General features: G+C 47.6%; 1 protein-coding gene across 1 annotated transcript; it reads left to right on the top strand.

The window, feature by feature from the left end:
- Nucleotides 1-5,806: 5,806 nt before the first annotated feature.
- Nucleotides 5,807-23,058, top strand: ANKLE2 (ankyrin repeat and LEM domain containing 2; the record flags this gene model as incomplete). Its single annotated transcript, XM_034637891.1, has 12 exons — nt 5,807-6,404; nt 9,461-9,667; nt 10,841-11,034; nt 11,116-11,304; nt 13,898-14,020; nt 15,513-15,579; nt 16,344-16,516; nt 17,944-18,050; nt 18,952-19,142; nt 19,573-20,221; nt 20,887-21,018; nt 21,410-23,058. Coding segments are annotated over 12 exons (2,835 nt in total), but the record flags the coding sequence as incomplete, so codon positions are not given.
- Between the last annotated feature and the right edge of the window lie 1,317 nt (nt 23,059-24,375).

The following is a 24,375-nucleotide window of genomic DNA, read 5'->3' on the forward strand; positions in this document are numbered from 1 at the left end:
CCGGGCCTCGGCACCCTCGCCTCCCCGGGCCCGTCGCTGCACTGGGCCTCCTCTCCTCCGCTCCCGTCGCCGGGCCTCGGCACCCTCGCCTCCCCGGGCCCGTCGCTGCACTGGGCCTCCTCTCCTCCGCTCCCGTCGCCGGGCCTCGGCGCCCTTTTTTTTTTTTTTTTTTTTCGGGCCCGGGCCCCCTCCCCGGGCCTCGGTTTTCTCCCTTCCTTGGGCCGGTCGCTGCGCTGGGCCTCCTCTCCTCCCCTCCCGTCGCCGCCGGGCCTCGCCCCCCGCCCTCTCCGGCCCGAATCTGGGGTTCTTGGGAAAGACCTAGAGTAAGACTCTGGAGTCTTCAACACACCGACGGTGGGAAAGCTGGGAGCTCCGGTGGCTTGTCTCTGGGCAGTTTTTGTTAGGAACCTAGGGTGATCGAGGCGCCCTTCTGCGGGGTCCTGCCGTCTGTGCTCGTCTCCTTCGTGGCCTTGCTCCCCTGTCCTGTGTTGCAGCAGTGGGCTCACCGGATCCTGCGCGCCCTGCATGCCTTCGGGGCCCTTCTCGTTCACGTGTAGTTCGCTTTCTTGCGCGAAAGTCTGGGTTCTTTCCGCAGCATAAACGATAGTTTCTCAAGGACTCTGAAAGGAGGGCGAAATTTTAGTAACAGAAAGTAAAGTTGATGAGCCCACCATGGAATGTCAGGGCTAACAGGGCCCATAGGGATGACTTCCTTCTCTTGTCCTGGTTTTACAGCTGAGGAGACGGGTCCCAGGAAGGCCCAGCTCTGGCTGAGGATGCAGGAGGGAGGAGGTAGAGACCAGCTGGGAATGCCGGCCTCCGGACACCAGGTCCACCTGCCCCCCATCCTCTTGGTTGATGCTTGTTTTACCGTCTCTCATCCCCGTAAGAACGTTTCAGCTGGCATTTTTTAAAAGATTTTATTTATTTATTTGATAGAGCACAAGCAGTGGGAGCTGCAGATAGAGGGAGAATGAGAAGCAGGCTCCCCGCCAAGCAGGGAGCCCAACTAAGGACTCAAACCCAGGACCCCGAGATCAGGACCTGAGCTGAAGGAAGATGCTTAACCAACTGAGCCACCCATGCGCCCCCTTAGGTGGCATCTTGAGTACATAGCATGCCGACTTGTCCAGTTACAGTCAGCCTCGTACCAAGTAACTGTCCGACACCAAGACCACAGATTCCCCAGATGCTAAAGCTAGATGACGTGTGTCCAGTAGGGCATGGGGCTAAGAGATTAGGGTTTGGAGTGTCTTTTTGTAATGAAAAATTTCCTTTTTAGTTTTTAATTTTCTATTTTGAAGTCATTTTAGACTTATAAAAAATTACAAAAAAGAACATGTCTCAAATACATGTGAAAAGATGCTCAACGTTTCCAGCCAATAATGAAATATAAATTAAACCTAAAATGAGATATTACACCCATTAAAATGGCTAAAATGAAAATACCACAAGATGCTGGTGGAAATGCTGAGAAAACGGTCTCTCTTTTATCGCTGGTGGAAACAAGGCTCACCCACTCTGAAACCAGTCTGGCAGTTGCTCAAAAATGTAACTGTGCACTGCTTTCCTGGGCATTTATCCTAGAGAGATGCAAACTTACTTCTACACAAAAACCCATTAGTGGGTGCTTATAACTAGTTGTAACTGTAGTGTCCAAACTCTGGAAGCAGCCCAAATGTCTCCCGAGGGCTGAATGGCCAAACGGACTGATCTGTGATCATATTCACACCATAGAGCACTGCCCAGCTGTGAAAAGGAAGGAAGTGCTGGTGGGTCTCTAGGGCATTATACTGAATGAAAAAAGCCAATCTGAGAAGGTTTGTAGTGTATGATTCCATTTATAGTAACATTCTTAAAAAATTACAGCGATAGAGAACAAATTAGTGGTTGCCAGGGTTTGGGGACAGTGGAGGAGGTTGGGGGTAAGGGGACAGCAGGAGATCTTTGTTACGGTCGAAGAGTTAAGCGGTTTATTATGAATTTATACGTGTGGTGGACGGTCATGGAATTCCATACGAAGACAGCAGAATGATACAGGCTGTGGCGAAGCTTGGCCCCTGTCCGTTTCCTGATGTGCTACAGCGTTTAAGATGTCACCAGTGAGGGACGCCTGGGACCGTCCATACTGTTTTTCAACTTGAGTTTATAATTTTTTCAAAATATAAAGTTAGATCCAGTATACCATTCACTTAGATTCCCTGAAGTTAGCATCTTACGTAATAAGCTCTCTCCAACACTCAAGAACAGCTATAAATCCGGTAAGACTTTACAAAAGTAGGACAGCCTGGCAGTGTTCGTTATTCACATTGCAGACCTGACTGGGTTTCCCGTATTGTCATCTTTCTCTATGTCTCAGTCAGTCAGGGTCGGGCAGACATTTCGGATTCTAGCCCAAGGGTCAGCAAACCACATCCTGTCAGACAAACCCAGACCCCTCCTATTTTTGTAAAGTCTTACTGGATTTATAGCTGTTCTTAAGTGTTGGAGAGAGCTTATGGCTCATAAGCCTCAACCCTAGTCTGAGGCCCTTTACAGAAGTTTGCTGACTCCTGTTCTGGCCTCCCCCGCCCCTTGCTCGTAGCTCCCTTTTGTCACCCGGATATCCTTAGCCACTGTCTCTATTTACTGATTTACTGATTCCTAGAGTAGGCATAAAGTAGCTTCAGAATTGCTGACCTGTAGAGTGCATAGTCACGTATTGTTTTTTCATTTACTAGGTTAGTTCTGTCCCACCCGTTATGTTTCTAATTTGTATTCCACTTGGGGGGCCTTCCCCCGTCTTTTTGTTTATTGTTTTTTAGTATGTGGGTCACAGACCCCTTTCTTAAAGTCAGAACATATGAAATGCTACTCAAAGTGTTGCCCTCCCCTGGGCTGGCCCTCTATCCATTCTTCTTATCCAGTTTCCACCCTCTACCCCCAAGTACCCAAGCTCGTTAGTTTCTGCTTTATTCTTCATTTTGTTCACGTGAGCAAATATTTGTATATTGTATTACAAATATTAATTACAGCGTTATTGTTTTTATTTAAATTGGCTTTCTGGCATATTCTGTGATCTGCAAGGTTAATAAGCCTGGGTTAGTAACCAGAACTGACAGGATAATTTGTCAGTGTCAAACACAGCAGTGCAGACTTGACATGTATTATTTGATCTAATTTTCATTGCAGCCTAAGAAGGAGAGCTGTTATTACGTCCATTTTATAGATTAGGAAAGGGCTTAGAGTTTGCATAACTTGTCCAAGGTCACATGGTTAGTGCTGTGACGTAATGTAATTGTTCTGTTTAGTGCTTGCTTGGCTGCAAAGACAAAACCCCTTAAGACTAGCCTAGGTTAGAAAGATAGCTTTAGAGCAAAGACATGGGAATGTTACGAAAACTGGACTTTCGTAGGAATGGATGCAACTCTGTTTGGAGCATCTCTCCCACTTGTCCCGACCCCTTGGGTGTGGCTCTTACCCTGTGCCTTTCATACCAGGTTCCTATCACTGAGCTGTCTCTGTTGCTCAGGTACCAGGGGAATCTGCTTAGGTGCCCTCCCTGGGTAGAATCCTGTGGTCAGTAGGCCGCCTCCTTCAAGTTCTTTGGCAGCTTTTTGGGACTGTGCAGTATCCCCTTTGCAAATAAGTAACAGCCATTTTTGAAACCTTGGAGTTAGGTGGGGAGAGGTGGCATTAAAAGTTAAAACACACACACACACACACACACACACGGGCGCCTGGGAGGCTCAGTAAGTAACAGCCATTTTTGAAACCTTGGAGTTAGGTGGGGAGAGGTGGCATTAAAAGTTAAAACACACACACACACACACACACACACGCGCGCGCGCCTGGGAGGCTCAGTCCATTGAGCTCTGGCTCTTGATCTCAGCTCTGGCTGAGATCTCAGGGTCATNGCACGCGCGCCTGGGAGGCTCAGTCCATTGAGCTCTGGCTCTTGATCTCAGCTCTGGCTGAGATCTCAGGGTCATGAGTTCAAGCCCTGCATTGAGCTCCATGCTAGGCGTGGAGCCTAATTAAAAAATACATACATACATACATACACAGAAATAGGGTAAGGTAATGAGGTCCTTGCTTGTAGTCATCATCCAGCTACAACAGATATTAATATTTTGTGAATCTTATTATATTTGTCACTGCCCTCCTTTTTGCTTTCCTGCTAGAGTAATTTATTTTTTATTTTTTCAAAAGATTTATTTCTTTATTTTAAAGGGAGAGAGAGAATCTCAGGCAGACTCCCACTAACCACAGAGCCCCATGTGGGGCTTGATCTCACGACCCCAAGATCATGACCTGAGCCGAAGTCAGGAGTCAGACGCTTAACTAACTGAGCCACCCAGGCACCCCTAGAGTAATTTAAAGTTAATCTTGAGTGTTCCATCATTTCACCTGAAAATACCTCTTAAAACTCTCTACTCCTTGGTTTCATTGATACATTTCTGTGTGCAATTCTTTCTTCATCCCTTCTAGGAGAAACTCCTAGAAAAAGAGAAACTCTTTTTCTCTCCTGTTTTTTAATCCTTTGTGTTTGTTCCTTGTTATACCTGGTGTATTATTGGTATTATAATCACCATCTATGTGCTTATGACTCTCAGATCTGTTACCCGCTCGGAACTTGTAAATCTTGGACTTGAAAATTGAAATCCCCAGTTAGTGGCAGTGAGGTGTTTCTGATGCTACAGTGCCCAAGTCCCCTCTGTCTGTCTCTAGTATTCTCTGTCTCAGGTGCATTCACTCCTGGGCATCTAGACTGGAGATCTGGATGTTACTCTAGGCTGACTGCTGTCCCTCAGACGCCTCCCATGGCATCCTATCCATCTGTCCTTAAGACCTCCAGTTCTTCTAATCTGAGCCCTCGTGTCCAGCCCCGTTATGACAGCACTAGTCTGTGCCCCGTTACTACTTACCTTCTTCTCAATTCTTGCTGACCACGCTTAAACCAGTAACACATAGGGTTAACTGCTCTTTCTCCAAAGGTATTGATTAAAGCTCTTACTCTAGGGGCGCCTGAGTGGCACAGTGGTTGGGCGTCTGCCTTCAGCTCAGGGCGTGATCCCGGCGTTATGGGATCGAGCCCCACATCGGGCTCCTCCGCTATGAGCCTGCTTCTTCCTCTCCCACTCCCCCTGCTTGTGTTCCCTCTCTCGCTGGCTGTCTCTCTCTGTCAAATAAATAAATAAAATCTTTAAAAAAAAAAAAAAAGCTCTTACTCTAGCTCAGATCCGCTTGTTGGGTAGGTGTGTAACTTGAACAAGTTATTTAGTGTCTCTGTAATCTGGATTCTTCATCTGTGAAGTGGGAGTGAACAGTAATGATAACCTGCCGCACGGAAGAATCGTAGTGCGTTTACACTAGAGCCAGGCACTTGGAAAGACCCCCAAAATGTTAAACATTAGCTCCTTGCTATTAGTGTTAGCAGAGTGATTGCCAGAGCTATCTTTGTGACTCTTCTGGTTAAACCTTTGCATAATTTCCCTTTATTTATGGAATAGGGTACAAACATATCTGTAGGATTTATTTCTGGAGTTGGGTTTTTGGTGGATATTGTTTACTTGCCTTCTTCCTTGGGTTTGTTCCACATTACACTCTAGCAACACATGAGTGTGCCTATCTCCCCAGTGTGCTTACCTTCCTAGAATGTTTGTGTGAACGTATCACGTAATAGTACCAGGTTCTAACATTCTTGTCGAGGTGAACCAGAAATTGCTTGTTTTAATTTTGTTTAGATTATTAGCAATTTGGACACCAAGAACTTCAGAAAATTCTCATAGAGGGCTGATAGACTACCAAAAACACATAGTAACACTGGATTGAAATAAGACTGAAGCCAGCTTTTTTTGCTACTGCTGTGTGGTTTGTTTTGTTTTGTTTTTTAATAGGAAAAGATGTACTTATAACCATCAAATTGATTTTTGTTGTCTTGGGCCTAGGTGAAATGACAATGGATGCCATCTTGGCACGACTGAAACTCCTGAATCCCGATGACCTTAGAGAAGAAATTGTGAAAGCCGGATTGAAATGTGGACCTATTACATCAACTACAAGGTTCATTTTTGAGAAAAAATTGGCTCAGGCTTTATTAGAGCATGGAAGAACACTGCCTTCACATCCTCCTGGCCTCGACACCTCAGGTGCCACCACTCTAAGCCAGGATGCACAAAGGATTTTGAAGTCTGCTGTAGGGAGCCAGGCTGAGCAGGTCGGCTTGTCTGAAGACAGAGATTTTGGTTATAGCGTGGGCTTGAATCCTCCAGAGGAAGATGTCGTGACGTCTAAGACCTGCTCCGTGCCCTTCAGTGCTGCCACTGGAGTCAGTGGCCACAAAGCCGTGGCGAGGGCCTCTACAGAGCCTCCTCTGTACTATGGGGTGTGCCCGGCATACGAGGACACCCCCGCGAGAAATGGTAATGTTATAAGCACCTGGTGTTTCTTACACGGGTGGTCTGTGGACAGCAGGGGAAGGTGACTTTGAAAATCTCATACCACAGAGAAGAAAAGAATTTAATCACCCATAATTTCACCACCCCAAGTGAACCATTGTTAGCATTTTTATTTAGAACTCTGCTGAATTATTTGTAAATGTATATGTGAATTTTTAAAAATGAAAATTGGATTCTGTGAGACATGCTTCACTTACAAATAGATTTTGGCTAGCTGCCATTTGCTGATTAATTATTTCCCCCCCTTTTTTTTTCAACAGAATCTGAACACCTTTTATGTAACTAATGCAGCTATAAGTACTTTTGAACATCAAAGAATTACAATTTTTTTAAAAGATTTTATTTGAGAGAGAGAGTGAATGAGTGAGCCTGTGTGAGCGAGCGTGAGCTGGGGAGAGGGACAGAGGTACCCCAAAGAATTGCAATTTTAAACAAAACTAAAGTAGATTTAACACTGGAAAGAATTAATGAAAGCCTGATGTTGATTAGAATTCAGCAATTACAGGCTGTCATTATTGTGATATTTGTAGTGATACCCTGAAATAGGTGATTTGTTAGACATATTATGTACCATGAGTAGAATGGAATATTATTCAACTGTAAGAATTTTTTAGGGGCGCCTGGGTGCCTCAGTTGGTTAAATGTCTGCCTTCAGCTCCGGTCATGATCCCGGGGTCCTGGGATTGAGCCTCGAGTCAGGCTCCCTGCTCTGTGGGGAGTCTTCTCTTCCTTCTCCCTCTGCCCCTCCCCTTTGTGCACGCATTCTCTCTCTCTCACTCTCAAATAAATGTTTAAAAAAAAAAAAGTTTTTTTAAAGAAGGTTTAGTGACGCTAGAAATGGTCATGATGTAATTTCTATTTTTAATTTTTATTATAAAAGTTGCTTTTTGTAAAAGAACCATAAAACATATTTACATATGTTTTACATTTACAACTTACATAAAACATAAATTACATATACAGTATATAAAGTAAAAGTGAAATGTCTTTCCTCCTCTCCACCCAAATCTTACTCGAATTAACCACTTTATAACTGCTTTTATGCATCATTCCTGATCTTCCTATATTTTATATATATATATATATGAATTCAGATTTTTGTTTTTAATGTATTTTCATTTAAATTTAACAGATCTACATATAAAAATATGCCTTATTTTTATTTTCATAAAAATGGTAAGTAGAAGTGTTGGGTCAAAAGGAATGCATTTGGTGGGGGCACCTGGGTGGCTTAGTCGTTGAGCATCTGCCTTCAGCTCAAGGTGTGGTCCCGGGCTCCTCCGCTGGGAGCCTGCTTCTTCCTCTCCCACTCCCCCTGCTTGTGTTCCCTCTGTCTCTGGCTGTCTCTGTCTCTGTCAAATAAATAAACGAAATCTTAAGAAAAAAAAAAAGGAATGCATTTTTAAAACTTTGAAGGCCACTGCCCTCCAAAGGCATTAGCATTCACTGTGTTTGAGAGAGTGACTTTTCCAGTCTGTACAGTACTGAACTCAACGTTTTAGATCTATAAAAAGGGAAGGCGGGTGTCTTGTTTCCGCTCTTGTCAGCCATGCTGCATGTTCTGGAACTTCCCTCTGTATCTTTTGAATAACAGAAACCTCTATCTTGTATGTGGATTACTTTTTTTATATGGTTGTAGTTTAATTGGATGCATCTTTTGGTCATATCTGTTGACCATTTTTATTGGGCAGTGGACATTATTCTGTTATATTGCTTAAAAAATTTTTCTCCCCTTAAAAAAATTTTTTTTCCTCCCCATCTGTCATTTGTATTTTATGTATTTATGAGAGTCTCTTATGAATTTGATTATGAGAGTTCCCCTACCTAACTTTAATATTTTTATGTAATTGGAACTTTCTTTTCCTTAATGTAGTCTTGGTTTCTTGGCATGTTTAGAAAGGCATTCCCCACCCAAAATTATGTTTAAAATTATTTTCTTAACATTCTTTGCTAATACAGTCATAATTTTTAACTTGCTTTTATTATTTTTATTTAGAGCATTGATCCAGGAATTTCATTTTTCGGTATGAAATAGTATCCTTAGATATAAAGTTAACACGTGTACAAATATACATCTTTATATCCATGCCCATACATACGCTCAAGCTTATTGTGTTCTTTTGACTTGCTAAGGCCCTTTTTCTTCAAGATTAAAAATGTGAAATATTGGGGCACCTGGTTGTCTCAGCAGTGGAGTGTGCAACTTTTGATTTCGGGGTTGTGAGTTTGAGCCCCGTATTGGGTGTAGAGCTTACTTAAAAATAAAGTCTTTAATGTGTGCTCAGTGAGTTAAGCGTCTGGCTTCGGCCCAGGTCATGATCCCAGAGTCCAGGGATCAAGCCCTGCACAGGGCTCCCTGCTCAGCGGGGAGCCTGCTTCTCCCTCTCCCTCTGCCTGCGGTTCTCCCTGCTTGTGTTCTCTCTCTGTCAAATGAATAAATAAAATCTTTAAAAAACCCACTTTTTATTAATTTTTTAAAAGATTTTATTTATTAGAGAGAGTGCAAGTGGGAGAGCGGGGCAGAGGGAGAGGGAGAAGCAGGCTCCCAGCTAAGCAGGAAGCGTGGTGCGGGGCTCCGTCCCAGGACCCTGGGATCATGACCTGAGCCGAAGGCAGACGCTTCGCTGACTGAGCCACCCAGGCACCCCCCCCCAAAATCTTTAAGAAAAAAATCTGAAGTATTAATATGAGAGAAAAATGAGACAACTGGGTAGCAGTTTATTATGAAACCCATGAGGGCACCTGGGCGGCTCAGTCGGTGAAGCGTCTGCCTTCGGCTCAGGTCATGATCCCGGGGTCCTGGGATCAAGCCCCACATCGGGCTCCCTGCTCAGCGGGGAGCTTGCCTCTCCTTCTCCCTCTGCCTGCTGCTCTGCCTGCTTGTGCTCTCTCTCTGTGAAATAAATAAAATCTTAAAAAAGAAAAAAGAAACCCATGGTCTTCAGGTATGAACTAAAGGTGTGAAGTGACAGTGACTCTGGTTACTCCTGTCTAATTTTCCTGTTACTTTTCCCATGCAGAAAAGATTCATGTTTATGAAGACAGAAAGGAAGCATTGCAGGCTGTCAAAATGATCAAAGGATCTCGATTTAAAGCTTTTTCAAGTAGAGAAGATGCTGAGAAATTTGCCAGAGGAATTTGTGATTATTTCCCTTCTCCAAGCAAAGCCTCTTTACCACTTTCTCCTGTGAAAATAGCACCGCTCTTCAGCAGTGGTGGACTGAAAGGTAATGTTATAGGGGCTCACTTCTTGGTGTTACTGTCAGAGGCGCCCCAGGGGTTTGCGCTCTCTTCCCCATGTATTGTAATTGGTTTTCTCCTTGAGAGAAGGCTGGTTTGCTAGGAAGTAGAGAGCTAAGGCCCGGGCCGTGGAGAATGGGTCAGTCACCTGGTCTGGGAATGACCCTGAGGAGAGAGGCAGTGGGACACTGAGTGGGCCAGGCATCTGCTCCAGGCCTTGAAGCTGCCAAGGCCAGGGGAGAAACAGCAGAGGGGCCGCGGTTGGCCCTTCTATTCTCCTCCCTTTGTTTGCCTTTCTCCCTGCTGCCCATGGGATTCAGGGTCTTTGTTAGATGCTGAGACTTGTCTGCCTCCCACCTCAAGCTATACCTGCTTCTAGGGCTGTGCCACCTGCTTTGATCCAGACAGTCCTGCAAAAGTTGAGCTCCCCTGCAGGACCTGTCCAGTCGGAGATCTGACCATACCCGCTCTGGCTCCAAACCAGGGTCTTGTGAGAGGTCTTTTCAGTCAGCACTGTGCACAACCCCAGCAGCCTCTAACTTTTGCCCAGCCTCCATCTTGTCCCCTGTAGGAGCTCACAGTTGTCCAGTTTCCCAGGCCGGCTGGGGCTCCCGGGAAAGGCACCTTCTCCTTGTGGACATAAGGCCTTCCGTCAAAAGCCCCATCTGCCTGCTTTCCTCTGTTTCCTTACTGGGCCTTACACAGGTGCTTCTTAGAGGGGAACCAGAGTGGTTTTGAACAGTTTGCAGTTTGTGAAAATACTCCTCTAGAGATTGCTTTCAGACATTCTAGGTGGTTGTGATTAAACAACAAAATCACTTTTGGCTCACTCTGCGTTTATGGAAACGCTCTGTGCGCTTGGAAGTTCTTGTGTGGTTGCTGCTGGTGTGCCCTTATCCCTCCTCACACAGCCTTCTGCAGCCAGAATCCAGTCAGGTCCTTTTGTTCTTGGACTCATGCTGTAGGGATGTTTGTGCCATGTTGTTGGCTAGGACATACGCCCTTCTGCTGTTCATGCTAATTGATTCTTACTTGTTACTCCCAACTAGGTTGTAAGCTTCTGTGGGAGAGATTTTTGTTGCCCTCAGTGTAGCACACAGTGGGTGATGAGAACGTATTTGTGAAGTTAAGTGTTCTTAAATCCTGTCTCTTAATGACAGACGGCTTATACTCATCTGAGTCAGAAACAATAAACAGAGAACGAGCAAACAGTTATAAAACCCCCCGTACTCAAGATCTCACTGCCAAACTTCGAAAAGCTGTGGAGAAGGGAGAGGAAGAGACCTTTTCTGATCTCACCTGGAGTAACCCCCGGTATCTGATTGGTTCCGGGGACAATCCAACCATCGTGCAGGTAAGCCTGCTTCCAGGATTATTAGCATCAAGAGACTGTGGTTGACAAAAACGGAGCTCAGAAGCTGCAGTTTTCTTTCAGGAAGGGTGTAGGTACAACGTTATGCATGTTGCTGCCAAAGAGAATCAAGCTTCTATCTGCCAGCTGACTCTGGAGACTCTGGAAAACCCTGAGTTTATGCGGCTCATGTACCCAGACGATGACGCCAGCATGCTGCGGCAACGCATTTGTTACATCGTTGACCTGTACCTGAACACCCCTGACAAAGTGGTGAGTGCGCCTCGGGACAGGGCGTAGCCAGCGTCATACAAGATTTGGGTGTGCTGTGTCAGTATTTCCCGCATCCCACTGCTCTGCTCCTGGAGAGGAGACGCACGTTCATTGAGCTCAACTAGCTTAGAAAGGGGCGGATGACGAGATCCACTCACACACGAGCGTTCTGCCCCACCAGGCACGGTGCCCCTGAGTCTGAGCTGTGTGCAAGGACGGGTAACTCCGGGCCTTTTTCCAAAGCGGCCTGAGCTGGGCTTTGATGGGAGGAGGAGCCAATGTCAAAATCTAGAGAGAGAAGAAAGTAAAAGGCTTTTGGTGCCTTTTATTCTAGGATTCTATGTATTATCATTTTTTTCCCCACTTAATAACAGGAATATTTCCTGCGGAGTTTAACATTTCAAAGGGTTGGTTTTTAATGGTGCATAGGCTTACATAAGAATTCTTAAAACAGAAGAATTTTATATATTTATAGAAGGCAGAACCCAGTGATAGCCTACAGCCAAGAATTGTAAGCTCTGAGCAAGCCTAGGATTTGCAAACTTGTGGTTGGCGGGAAAGGGAGCAACAGAAGCTTGTTGGAGTGGGGCGTGGCTTACTCTTTCATGACACGTGTCGAATGTGACACATTGAACTCCAGAATTGCAAAGCAAGGATAACTTTTATTTTATTTTATTTTTTTTTAAGATTTTTATTTATTTATTCGACAGAGATAGAGACAGCCAGTGAGAGAGGGAACACAAGCAGGGGGAGTGGGAGAGGAAGAAGCAGGCTCACAGCAGAGGAGCCTGACGTGGGGCTCGATCCCATATCGCCGGGATCACGCCCTGAGCCGAAGGCAGACGCTTAACCGCTGTGCCACCCAGGCGCCCCAAGGATAACTTTTAAATTAACAAGAGAGAAAAGGGGGAATAAAGATAAATTTGGCCATGCTAGCACAATTATAGAAGGAAGTAAAAGATTAAACAATGATTATATGAAAGCAGCAGTAAGTATAAAATAAGACAGAAGGAGCAAAATCAGAGCGATGTCTGTTAAAACGAAGGGTGAACAGAGTCAATAAAGAAGGTTCCTGACTTGATTAGTACAATCAGGAAGTGTGACTTAAAAAATATAACAGAGAAGTGCGTGCCCTACAGAAAATACAGCTTTTCGTAATGTCCATGCAATATTCACAGAAAATGTGCATATGCACGTCCACAGGGAACACTTAATACATTCTTGAAATTAGATGTTATAGGCCATCTTTGACCATAACTCACTAAGAGTAGGAACCTGTTAAAGTGTCGGCCGTGCATATTTGGATTATTGAGAAAGCACAGGCGCACAACAGAGACAGCACAGTGAGAAGCAGGGCCGGGTCAGCCACCAGTGTCGGGAGAACCCAGAGCCTGTGTCTGTGCAGGGACAGCAGTTTCCGGCAGGAACGACGAGAGAGGTTGCGGTCAAGTTTGCAGATTTTGGAGCAGGTTAGAGATGGACGTTATGTGGTGTGAGGGAGAGGAGTGGCCAGAAGGACGCAGAGGTGTTGAGGTCCCTTTGAGGTTGGATGCTCTGAATGAGTGGAAACATTGACCCCTGATCTCCAAAGACCATCCATCATCCTCCCACCTCTGCAGGCCGGCAGGGGAGATCAGGCTATTAATAGAGCTTGGGCCACAGAGCTGGAGTTGTCTCAGGTAGAACATGAATCAGAGTCCTAATTCGGAGAATGCACTAGGGCAGATCCAGCAAAGGACAGCCTGTTTTTATAAATAAAGCTTTATTGGAACACAACACTGCTCATTCTCACTGTTCACTTTCTGGCCGTCAGTTGAGGTTTGCCAACCTGGACAAAAGGGCAGGATGCAGTTAGAGAGTGCTGCTGTAGGCGAACGCCCAGACTTCTCCAGGTTCACGTGGGAAGTTGTATGAAATGGTGAGATGGTCCTAGAGGGTGTGGAGCAGGGGATGGGAGCTACCTTGAGGATATTTGCTCACACAAGATCAGTTGGGTCACCTAGTTGGAGACAGACGAGCTGGTGGTGTGAGTGCAGGAAGCAAGGCCCATGAGGAGTCTTGGTAGCCTATGCAAGAAACCAAGGGGATGGTAGTGTGGCATACAGAGGGCGGCGATGACCTGCCAGGGACTTCAGAGCTGGGATCTGCCATCCTTGGTAATCATAGGTGGACTGCACAGCCATGTTTCTAGCTCTGGTGGATGTAAGTGGGTTCTGTTTTAGATGTGCTGCATTTGAACCTGTGGTCATTCGAGTGAGGATACCGAGAGGAGGTTTGCTGTGTAGCTCTTGGGCTCAGGGATGCTGTTACCCTAAGGCCCACTGATCTTTAGGCCTTAGTTGAAGGTATCTGGGGAGGGGTGCCACTGAGGGCAAGTCAGAGCATTGACAAGCATCTTGGGGTCAGGAGTGGAGAGTTTCATTTACTAGGTATTAGCCACTAGAGAGAGTTTTCTTTGGGTACAGACCAAGTTCATAGACTTTGTTTTATTCTGGATGTTGCCTCCATCTGTTTATTTCACCTTTTTTTTTTTAAACATGAAACATGTTTTTATGAAACAAACATAAGTATTCTTTCTCTGCACCTTTCTCAGGGCTATGACACGCCGTTGCACTTTGCTTGTAAGTTTGGCAATGCAGATGTGGTCAACGTACTTTCTTCACACCCTTTGATTGTAAAAAATCCAAGGAATAAATATGATAAAACACCTGAAGATGTAAGTATTTATTAAAATGCTGTTACTGTAGTGTTAGACATGAAAATATGTGAAATTATGGTCTTGATCATAGCTACTGTGAAGTCACGTGCACCGTGAAGAAGACATCTGTAGACTCAGGAGGAATGAACCATCCGTGTTTGCTGATTTTATTTTCCTGGATCTGGTGATTATTTTTTCTCAGCAGCTCATGGTTTTTTTATCAGGTTCTCTCTGTGCATACCTCAGTTGACAGGAAACTGGAGAACGGAGGATGTGGTGGTGAGGGTGGTGATGGTGGTGGTGGTGGTGATGGTGGTGATGGTGAGGATAGTGGTGATGGCGAAGGGGCGGTGGTGAGGTTGATGGTGGTGATGAGGATGGTGGTGCTGAAAGCAGCTGACATGTGCTCAGCTCATTATGTACCAGACACCGTCCTGAGCCCCTCCCGGGTATTCCCAGCTGACCCATACAAGTCTTGTCAGCATCGATATTGGCAATGGAGCAGAATGTGGCTCAGAGAGGGCAGAGGTACGTGTGTGCCTGCGAGGTGGGAGGGAAGTGGACCTGACCAGAACTCAGATGGGTGATTTGTCCCGGCTGTTGGAGCTGTTGGCCTGCGGACCTGGACCAGGCCGCCCTTTGAAATGGAATCTGTAAGGGTTCTCACCTGGTGTAGTTGCCGTGGCTGTAGAGAGAGTGCACTTGCTATAGAAACCGTAGAACACACGTAAGCAAAGAGATGAAGGTCACCGTTCTGCAGCTCAGAAGTCACCATTACTTTCCACGTGTCTGACTCAACTGTTTGTGTGCATAGGTGTGTCTGTTTTTTCAGTATAGAATGGTATTTGGTAACTGGTATTCTTAAAGCATTTGCCATTCCTCGCGGTCAGTTATGCATTTTAAAAAATAGTTGCGCTACTTACAGGGTTTCAACCCCTTAGTTGGTTTCTCTCACAGGCGGCAGGAGATGGTAATTTTGTGGCTCCTTTCTTATTTGAAGATGACTTTTTTTATTCCAGCAAAAATATTCTTGTCGCTACAGTTCTCTAAGGAAGAAAGTTGACTCCTGCAGTGGCAAGAATAAAACACTGTGTTGCGTGCTAAATAGGAATTCTGTTTTAATCCAGCCAAACAGCAGCAACACACAGGCCCCCAGCATCGGAGCACATGGAGCTGGAAATTACAAGCGTCTCTGCCTGTGTCTGCCCTGACTGATAGTGCCTTTCCTGGCAGAAAACTAGAACGTGCAGGGTAGTACGAAGAAAGACAATAAAGTTCACCCACAGAGTTTGTTCTTGTCCTGACCCCTTCAGCTTTTACGGAACATTTTGGAAGAAAGATTGTACTGTTCAGCACATGTATTTTGATTGTGGGCTCCATGAAATTTTCAGCATTAGGACACTATCCTTGTTTTGTTAATCTTAAAACTTGCTTTTATAAAATTATTTTAATGATAAAATGTGACACATTAAGATATGGACTATTTACATACTGTGTTTTTTTTAAATAGGTCATTTGTGAAAGAAGCAGAAATAAGTCTGTGGAACTGAAGGAGCAGATTAGAGAGTACTTAAAGGGTAAGGTGGGCCTGGCGCTTGGAGTGTGAGGACTGCCAGTGGGAAGGCCCTGGGCTGCCCAAGCCTGGCCTTACATCGCGGGAGCAAGCTACCCTCTCAGGCGGACAGCCCTTCTCAGGGTGATCTGCTTCCTGAACCCCCAGCTCACATGCCACTTGTTGTCATGTAATCCCTCCTTTGGTGCCTTGAACTTGTCTGGGAGACGGCAAGTTGTCATTTGACTGTTGTTCATGGCATCACCCCGTAAACCCTGCAGGTATCGCACATGGCAGGTCCCTCTGGTCCCTGCTCCCTGAGCACAGCCTGCACGTTGGCAGAGCGGAGGGTGGGAGGAGCTCTTTGGTCTGGTGGTTGGTTGGCTTGTCAGTAGCTCCCTGTCAGCCCTTCCGTGTGCCGCCTTCTGCCCCACGGCCTGTCTCTCCTTCAGTGGTTCTCAGGCTCCCACGTATGTTAATCTTGGTCACACAGGTCCTGCCTCTCAGTCTGTTTAGTACTTGGGGGTAAAGAAGGGTGTTTGCTGCTCCCCTTCCTTCCTCCTTCTTATTTTTCCAGCGGAGGAAGAATGTGGGGCTAGTTAAGCAAGTCTGGCAAAACTGGCCTCTCACCCAGAACCTCCGGTGCCAGAGCTTCTGCAGCCTTTTCATCACTGGATCGCATGCAAAGCCCCTGCTCTTTCTTGGGCTGTTTACCAGATGGCTGACACAGCCGCTGAGGTGAGGGCCTGCCCAAGCAAGTGCCTTACCTGGGGTATCTCTTCCTCCCAGGCCACTACTACGTGCCACTCCTGAGAGCCGAGGACACATCGTCTCCAGTGATTGGGGAGTTGTGGTCCTCAGACCAGACGACCGAGACCTCTCACATCGGCCATGGTGGAGGCGGCCCCAGAGACCCTGTGCTGACCTTGCGAGCCTTTGCAGGGCCCTTGAGCCCGTCCAAGGTAAGTTACTGTAGAAGCTTCTGGAACCAGCTCCTGGCTGTCCCCACCAGAAGTCCTGAGTACTCCAGCTCTTGCTTTGTGTTTGGTTTTGAGACCGGGACTCGTGGAATCCCAGTGAGTTGGTGACGAGGTCTGAGAGCATCTGCTGGAGAAACAAGAGTGTCTTGACCCCGTTCCTCTCTGGTCAGCCGGGGTGGGTGTGGTGGTGCGCCCACACTTGAGAGAAGCGAAGTTTACCTGGGCTAACCCGCCATCATCACCTGGTTCTTCTGTCCATATCAGTGGCCCTTCTCGTGGCACATGCCAGTCTTGCTGAGCTCTCCGTTCCCATATTCCTGGATGTGTACTGTCACTAGGGAACTTCGATGTACAGACTGTGAAGCTCACCTTCTGGGCTGAAGTGTCCACACGTTGTGTCATCTTTCTTGTTAAAGATTGTTGGTGGAACATGTGACTCTTGATCTCGAGGTTGTAAGTTCGGGCCCTGCGTTGGGTGTGGAGATTACTTAAAAATAAAATCTTTTTTTTTTTTTTTTTTTTTTTTTTTTTTTTTAGATTTTATTTATTTATTTGCCAGAGAGACAGCCAGCGAGAGAGGGAACACAAGGAGGGGAAGTGGGAGAGGGAGAAGCAGGCTCCCTGCAGAGCAGGGAACCCGATGCGGGGCTCGATCCCAGAACCCCGGGACCATGCCCCGAGCCGAAGGCAGACGCCTAACGACTGAGGCACCCAGAAGCCCCTTAAAAATAAAATCTAAAAAAAAACCCAACAAACCTAACGAGATCTGTTCATAACAAAATTTAAAAGTAATAGTCATTTTTTAAAGATTTATTTATTTGAGAGCAAGAGAACAGGGGGAGGGGTAGAGGGAGAGAGAATCTCAAGCAGACTCCCCAGTGAACGAGGGGCCCGAGACAGGCCTCGATCCCACAACCCCGAGACCATGATTTGAGCCAAGAGTCAGATGCTTAACCAGCTGTGCCACCCGGGCGCCCCAATGTTAGTAATTTGAAATAATTAGTTACTTGCTGTTATGGAAGTGTCTCCAAAAACAGGTGTTATCAGGGTTAGATTTGGTTGTATAAAACAAAACTCTAATATGGTGACATAAAAACATAAACCTGCATTTTCCTCTTGTGTGATGGGAAAGTGACTTGAGACCGTCAGTGTGGCAGCTCTGAGCCTCACAGCCCAGCTGGGGCCACTGGAAGGGAGCAGGGCCGCTCCCCTGTGGAGCCTTGCCAGAGCCCCTTCGTGCCACTGTCATCAACGTGGCCCTGAGGTCGGTCCAGCTACCACATGGGAGGGCATGTTGCCCAGGTGTGTGAGGAGGAAGAGGGATGCTGGGAGGCACTCAGCCGGCTCTGTGGTGCTGTTGGCTCCTATGACTTGGGTGCAGAGCACAGCTCAGTATGTTTTCTTCTCAGGCAGAAGATTTTCGCAGACTCTGGAAAACGCCCCCTCGAGAGAAAGCAGGCTTCTTTCACAATGTCAGGAAGACGGATCCAGAAAGAGGCACCGAGAGGGTGGGAAGGTACTGGCTGGCTTAGTGTGAAGGGACAGGAGCTGAGTGGCAATGTCGTTTTGTACGCTGCATGCTTTTATGTTGGTTGAGTTCAGAAACCAGTTACAGCTGCAAAACTACCATTCCTGGGAAGTGTTCGTGGGGTTGGGGTGGGGGGATGTGAAGCCCTTTCACTGCAATCTGATTCCGGCGAACGTGGCACATACGTGCCCGCCGTAGTGGTCCCTCTCCAGGCAGAGACCAATGGGCCGGGCGTCCAGGGCGTGGCAGCGTTTTGTATCATGGGCCAGACGGTGGGTGTTTTCTTGGCAGTAAAGCAGGAAATAAAACACAAGAGGCGGGTGTCGCTAGAAGCTACCAGTAAAAAGTCCCTGAAAAGTGTTTTTTTCCATAGTCAAGAATCTAAATTACACTGTAATCAAATAAAGCTACGTTGAATTGTTTTAGAACTTTTTCTCCAAACATACACCTAGTTTCAGGTTTACAGCTTGCACTTGACAAGGACTTCCAAAGTTTTATGTGCCTGAGCAAAACCAGAATCCTCTCCAACTTTATACGGTTGTTTTAAGGAAACGAGAAGGCCGGTCTGTTCATGGGGTTTCATGTCTGACCTGCTGCCCCTGTAGCTTCTGCTATGCATGGAGCGGTCGAAGACCCCTTCTCTCGCCAGGACTTTAGTGCGTTCAGTGTGACGGCCCATGACAGAAACACGGCTTAGTCTTGTCCTACTTGAGAAAACGCAAAGTACTATTTTAGCCCCAGACTTACAATAAAATAATAATCATAACCTAGATTACAGGCATTGTTTGGCACTTCCAGTGTAAAGTGGCTGTTTTCTGTGTAGTCAGTTCTGTGAGTTTGGGTTTTTACACTTTGTTTTCCGACTGATGGATTGTACTTACTCTTGCAGGGAGCTGGCTCATGAGCTGGGGTATCCCTGGGTCGAATACTGGGACTTTCTGGGCTGTTTTGTTGATCTGTCTTCCCAGGAGGGTCTGCAAAAACTAGAAGAATATCTCACTCACCAGGAAGCAGGCAAAAAGGCCCAACAGGACTCAGAAGAAAATGAGGCCTGTCGTCAGGAGAACCCCTCTGCCTTTGGTAAGGACACCCAGACGTCTGTAGGTTCTCGGGACTCGGACCCTGTCCTGTGGCCGCAGACCGAGAAGCACGTCTGTGTGAAGAGCAGACGGCCCCTGTCGCTCATGTTCTCAGCCCCCGCTGTCCTAGCAAGTTGGATAGGAGGTGTCAGCCACTGTCACATCCCACGTGGGCCTGCCCTTGGCCGTGGCTTCCTTCTCACTTTCCTGCCTTTGAAGGTGGGGCGCTGGACGCTGTTGTTTCTATGTGCAGGGTCCTGCCTGGCTTTTCCTAAGGGGCAGCGCAGGCCTGTGTCTGCGAGTCTGAGGAGGTGGATCTGGAGGAGAGGGCGGTTTGGTGCTGGTCCTGGGGACTTGCGGCTGTACCACGTGATTCCTTGTGGGCCACGTCCCCCACACCCCTGAAGAGCTGCTCTCTCTCTCCCCGGTAGGCCGTGCTCGGAAGTGTAGCAATTCCATCTCTGTGAGGGCGTTTCTGGATGAAGACGATGACTTGAGCTTGGAAGAGATTAAAAATCGGCAGAACACAGCTCGAAACAACACCCAGCCCACAATTAGCGCTTTTGGGGATGCGAAGTGTGACATCCTTCCCTTGGAGCAGGAGACCAACCTTATAGAAGCCGCCACGCTGCCCAGCCCCCACAGCAGCAAGAATGGGTTCTGTAGCCCCCTGAGCGGCAACCGAACCCTGGGCAGGAAGAAGCCAGAGGCCCCGAGCGTGGGGGAGGCTCTCCTCTCGCCAGTCTCAGGCTTGACGGTCGAGTTTGATAAACTGAATTTGCAAGGTCTAGGAAGTAACTTTTCTAAGACACCAAATAAAAACATGAATACTAGAGACAAGAAGAGCTTGACGTCAAGAATGGACGCCGTCGAGAGTGACTCGTTAGAGCTGCCTGCTGCTGACACAGTTACAAATAACCAAGCCAGGACAGAAAGTGAGATGTCGGCCGAAATGGCTAAGATACGTCTGGGTCCCGACGCTCCCGTGCAAGAGGCTCAGCAGCGCTGTGGTTCCGTGTCCTCAGAGCCCTCGGGGGTCCCCGGTGCGAAGGAGCCTGTCCAGGGGCTCTTCCTTTTTGGGTATGAGTGGGGCGTGTGCGCATGCCTGAGGCCATGGGAGTGCATATGGCCTTTGCCCGATGCTGTGGGCGGCCGTGGGGGTGGACGTGCGCTCGGGCGGCACCCCCTGGTGTTCTTCACCCTCCTGTCTACCCACAACTTGGTTGGCCGTGTTTTTCCGGCTCCCATCTCTTCCATGAGTTGGTAGCTCTTGGGGCTCCGTTGCGGTCTTCCACGTTGCTGGGAGACATCTTCTCCTTTCCAGCTCAACCCCATGTCTTGTGCTCCTCCCTGGGGAAGTAGTCCTCCCCAGAAGGACTGGAACTGTATCAAGAACTCAGTGTGCTTTAGCAAAAAAAGATCATCTTGGGGTAATCTCAGCCCCCCAGGGGACGGGCCTTCTGGGTCAGCCTTCTGGTCAGTGACCCTGGAGGTGGAGATACTCGGTATTGGGTCCACCACGTTCCCTGTGGGACAGTGCGCCCTATCTGCCATCGTGGCCTCTGTCCCTCCATGGCCCACATCGCGGCCCCGACAGCTGACACCTGTGGTGGAAGAGACGGACCAGCAGCTCCAGGCCTCTGTTGGCCCTCCTGCCCCTGTGCTGGGCTCCTGAGTACTGGTGTGGGAAGTCTTTTTAATCATGAGCATTTCTGCTTTTTCTTTCCTTTTTCCCTGCCTCGTAGAGAGGAGCCGTCAAAACTGGACCGGGATGTTCTGGCAGCTCTGGAGTGTACAGTTGTGGACCCTCAGGAGTACCCAGCCGTCCACAGATGGAAGAGTGCCGTCCTGTGCTACTCCCCCTCGGACAGACAGAGGTCAGTGGCCTGCGGATAACCTGTCTCACACAGGGCTTGTTGGTAGCTAGCGTCTGGATGGTCCGGTTGCGATTCCCATGTGTTCACGCAGTGGTTCACCTGGAACACGGGTTAGCCGGGCTGACGCAGCTCCTGACATGGCCGTGGCTGGCTGACCCTGCCCAGATGAGAGGTGTCCGGTTGGGAGGAAAGCAGAAGGGGTGCTGCTGACAAGGTGGGGGTGCAGGATGGAAGCAGCCGGGAACCCTGGTCAGGGCCACACGGGACTCGTGTGGAAAATCGTGGGTTCTGAGGTTCGCAGCACCTCTTCTGGAAACATGTGGTCTGCCAGGGCTTGGGTGCAGGGTTCGTATCACCGTCGGTGCTGACAGACCTTTCTCGGTTTCCTCAGTTGGCCAAGTCCTGCGCTGAAAGGGAAGCCGGTGTCTCAGCAGCTGGATCTTGGTTGTCCCCACAGCTGCAGCCCGGGGAGAAGCCCCGGGAAGCCCGGGCCCACACCCCACTCCCCGGGCCTGGGCAGCCCTGGGCGCTATAGCCCTGCAAGCGGGAGCCACCTCCGCAGAATGGCGCGCCTGGCCCAGCTCACAGCCTTGTAGGGCACCTCGTCGTCCTCTTCGTTTTTAAAGGAAGAAGGGTAGTGTGTTTATTGCTAAAATTCTACCAAAAAAGAACATATTCTGATTAATTTATTAGTCCTCATTTTGAGAGTAAAAGATTTTTAGAAAATGCAAATGTTTTATATAAAATTTAGTTTTCTGGTGTTTTGGGAGAAGTTGATGGAAGCAAATCCAGTTACAGACTTTCTGACAATTGTCAGTGTGTAACGACGTGGACGTCAGTGTGTCATTCCCAAGCGTAGGACACCATTCCCAATCTGTGTGTGTCAGAAACGCGGGTGAACGCTGGAGCTGGGGCTGCCAGTACCTGCACTCGCTTCAGCTCCAGTCCTACAGCAAAGATGAATTTCGTGCCGTCGTCTTGTTCCGGGAAGGGTCTCTGACTTTAGTTCCTGATAGAAAATCTTTGTTTTGCCAGTCGGTCCCAGTTGGTTAGACCAATTGATAAGATGGATGTCTGGGAGTAAATGAACCTGGAAGATGACTTGCGTCATTACAAACATTTAAACTACTGACCAGAAGAAAAAACTAGCTTTTCTCTGGGACTAAATCCTCTGGTCTGTGGGAGTTCTGGGAGTGGTCCCAGCACGTGGCAGACCAGCAGCCGTAAGGAACCTGCACTTGCGTTACTTCGTTTGGTTCCGGGGTTGTGCCAGTAAAATGATCTGTAAGTTCTCCGGTTTTGAAATTTATTGCGTATTTCCAGATCACTTCTGTTGGATTTCCTTTATAGGAGAGGGTCGCGATTTAGTACAGCAACTAGAGGTTTATTTTTGGGTCCTGGTCAGTTACCTTACTGCATTTACTTTAGCTTCCCCTTGGCCATGACCTTCTGGGGGGCGTCTGCCTGGAGCATGGGGGTCTCCTTAGAACACTGCCGTGATTGATACCCAGAATTACACACCTGGGTTGAGGGCTGACTTCTCTGCGGGGTACGTGACTGCTCACACACTGGTGGTGCTCTGTGAACATTTCCAGTGTTTGGTCCAAAATGGAAAGCTCTACCAAGTTTTGCTAAATTCAGTGCCTTTTGTAAATCATTTTTTATTTTCCTGAAACTTGCTTTTTGCGAATATACAGTGTTGTTTATAAAAATTCTGAATTGGAACTTGTGTTTAAAAAAAAAAGCTTATTTTTTTCGTGTGCTAACAAGAGACAGGTCAGGAATATTGGAATCAAGATTTGGATTTTAAAATTTAAAAGGCAGTTACACAGGGCGTTTTCACTTGTTTAACAATCTAGATATAACACAGAAAAATACAGTTTATTCTAAAAGCCAGTGGCATTTATAAAAGGCATCTTTGTTCTTAAGAAATAGAATACAGATAGTACATTCACAGCGATGATCTGTTTTCTGTCAAATCCTCTTCTGTATGTTGTTGTAAATATTCAGATGGAAATTAAAAGTGTTTCTGTCCAAGTTTTGGAGACTTTAGTTCTTGTTTTCTGAAGGTTTAGGTTATCTTTGCCTATTTCTCCATTTCCTTTTATAAGGTGGCCCCGGCCGCAGTAAATGCATTAGGCAATTCCAATTGCTTTGGAAACGAGAAACTTTTCTTGTGATGTTAACAACTGGCGTGTAACTTCTTCAGTTCAAAAGAGGAGATGGGGACCCCTCTGCCACAGTGGGGTGGTGCTGTGGTGCCAGCCACCGGGGACACAGGGAAGTCCCGTGGTCGTTGCCTGGGGACAGTCACCGCCAAGGTGTTGTAGAATGAGTGCCCACCCCGTGGGGCAAGTGTTGTTTTGCAGCCGTCTTGGGAGTCTCCCGGTGAGAGCTGAACCTGGTGCCCGTATGCAGAGGGCGGAGAGAGACCAAAGAAAGGGCCAGGCCACTCCAGTGTTGGAGGTGGCAGGTGTAATATGCAGAAGAACTTTCGCACGAGGCTCGTCTTGGGTGGCAAAATGAATAGATCCCTGCATCCAGCCTCCCAGTCTGAAGAGTTTATATAGAAGCCCTGCCTGGCTCAGCCCCACATCACCATCTCAAGGCCATGTCCTTGGAGCAGCCTCTGGGACAGGACAGGTGAGCGGAATCCACACCAAGGATGGGAGGCCGTGACGAGCTCACGGGTCAACGGGCAGTCACATCTTTCTGAAGACCTTCCTCCTGAACAGCAAGGACCACAGACAGATCTCTTGAGTAATTCGGGGATGTTTCCAGCAACATCACAGCTTTCAGAGGGAACGGCGGTCTGTGGGATTACTGCCTTGACAGGCTGTGGCTTCAGATGTCATCGCTCACTGCCCCGTTGCCTGAGCGGGGTCTGCTCACGGGGCTGTTCAAGGCACGCACTTTTCTTGTCTTACGCTGACATTTTGCATTTGTGCACAAAACCGGTAAGGATTTCCTGGTTTACAAATTGCGCTTATGATCCTTTCCTGACTGTCTCAGAAGAAAATACTTTGGAATAAACAGCACAGCGCAAGAGGAGACAGCTGCTGTTTGTTCCCACTGACGTCAGTTCAGGTGCCCTCATGTTACACGGGTTCGTGCTTAATTCTGGCCAAACAGGGTACCGTTGCTGACGTCTCAGAAGTCTGCAGTCGTCTGTCTCACTGCAGAGAAGTTTCCATCAGGGGCTCCTGTGACCCCATGTCAACACCCACCTCTTGCTTCTCAGCTGCATCCCCCCACGTGGGCTCGTTTTCAGTTCCCAAAATGCTGCCCTGCTTCTCAAAGTTCAAGTGAAATGCCGCCATAAAGGCAGACCTGAAGGGGCGCCTGGGGGCTCAGTCG

The sequence above is a fragment of the Ailuropoda melanoleuca genome, chromosome 12, assembly GCF_002007445.2.
Source record: "Ailuropoda melanoleuca isolate Jingjing chromosome 12, ASM200744v2, whole genome shotgun sequence".
In the NCBI taxonomy this organism is placed as follows: domain Eukaryota; kingdom Metazoa; phylum Chordata; class Mammalia; order Carnivora; family Ursidae; genus Ailuropoda; species Ailuropoda melanoleuca.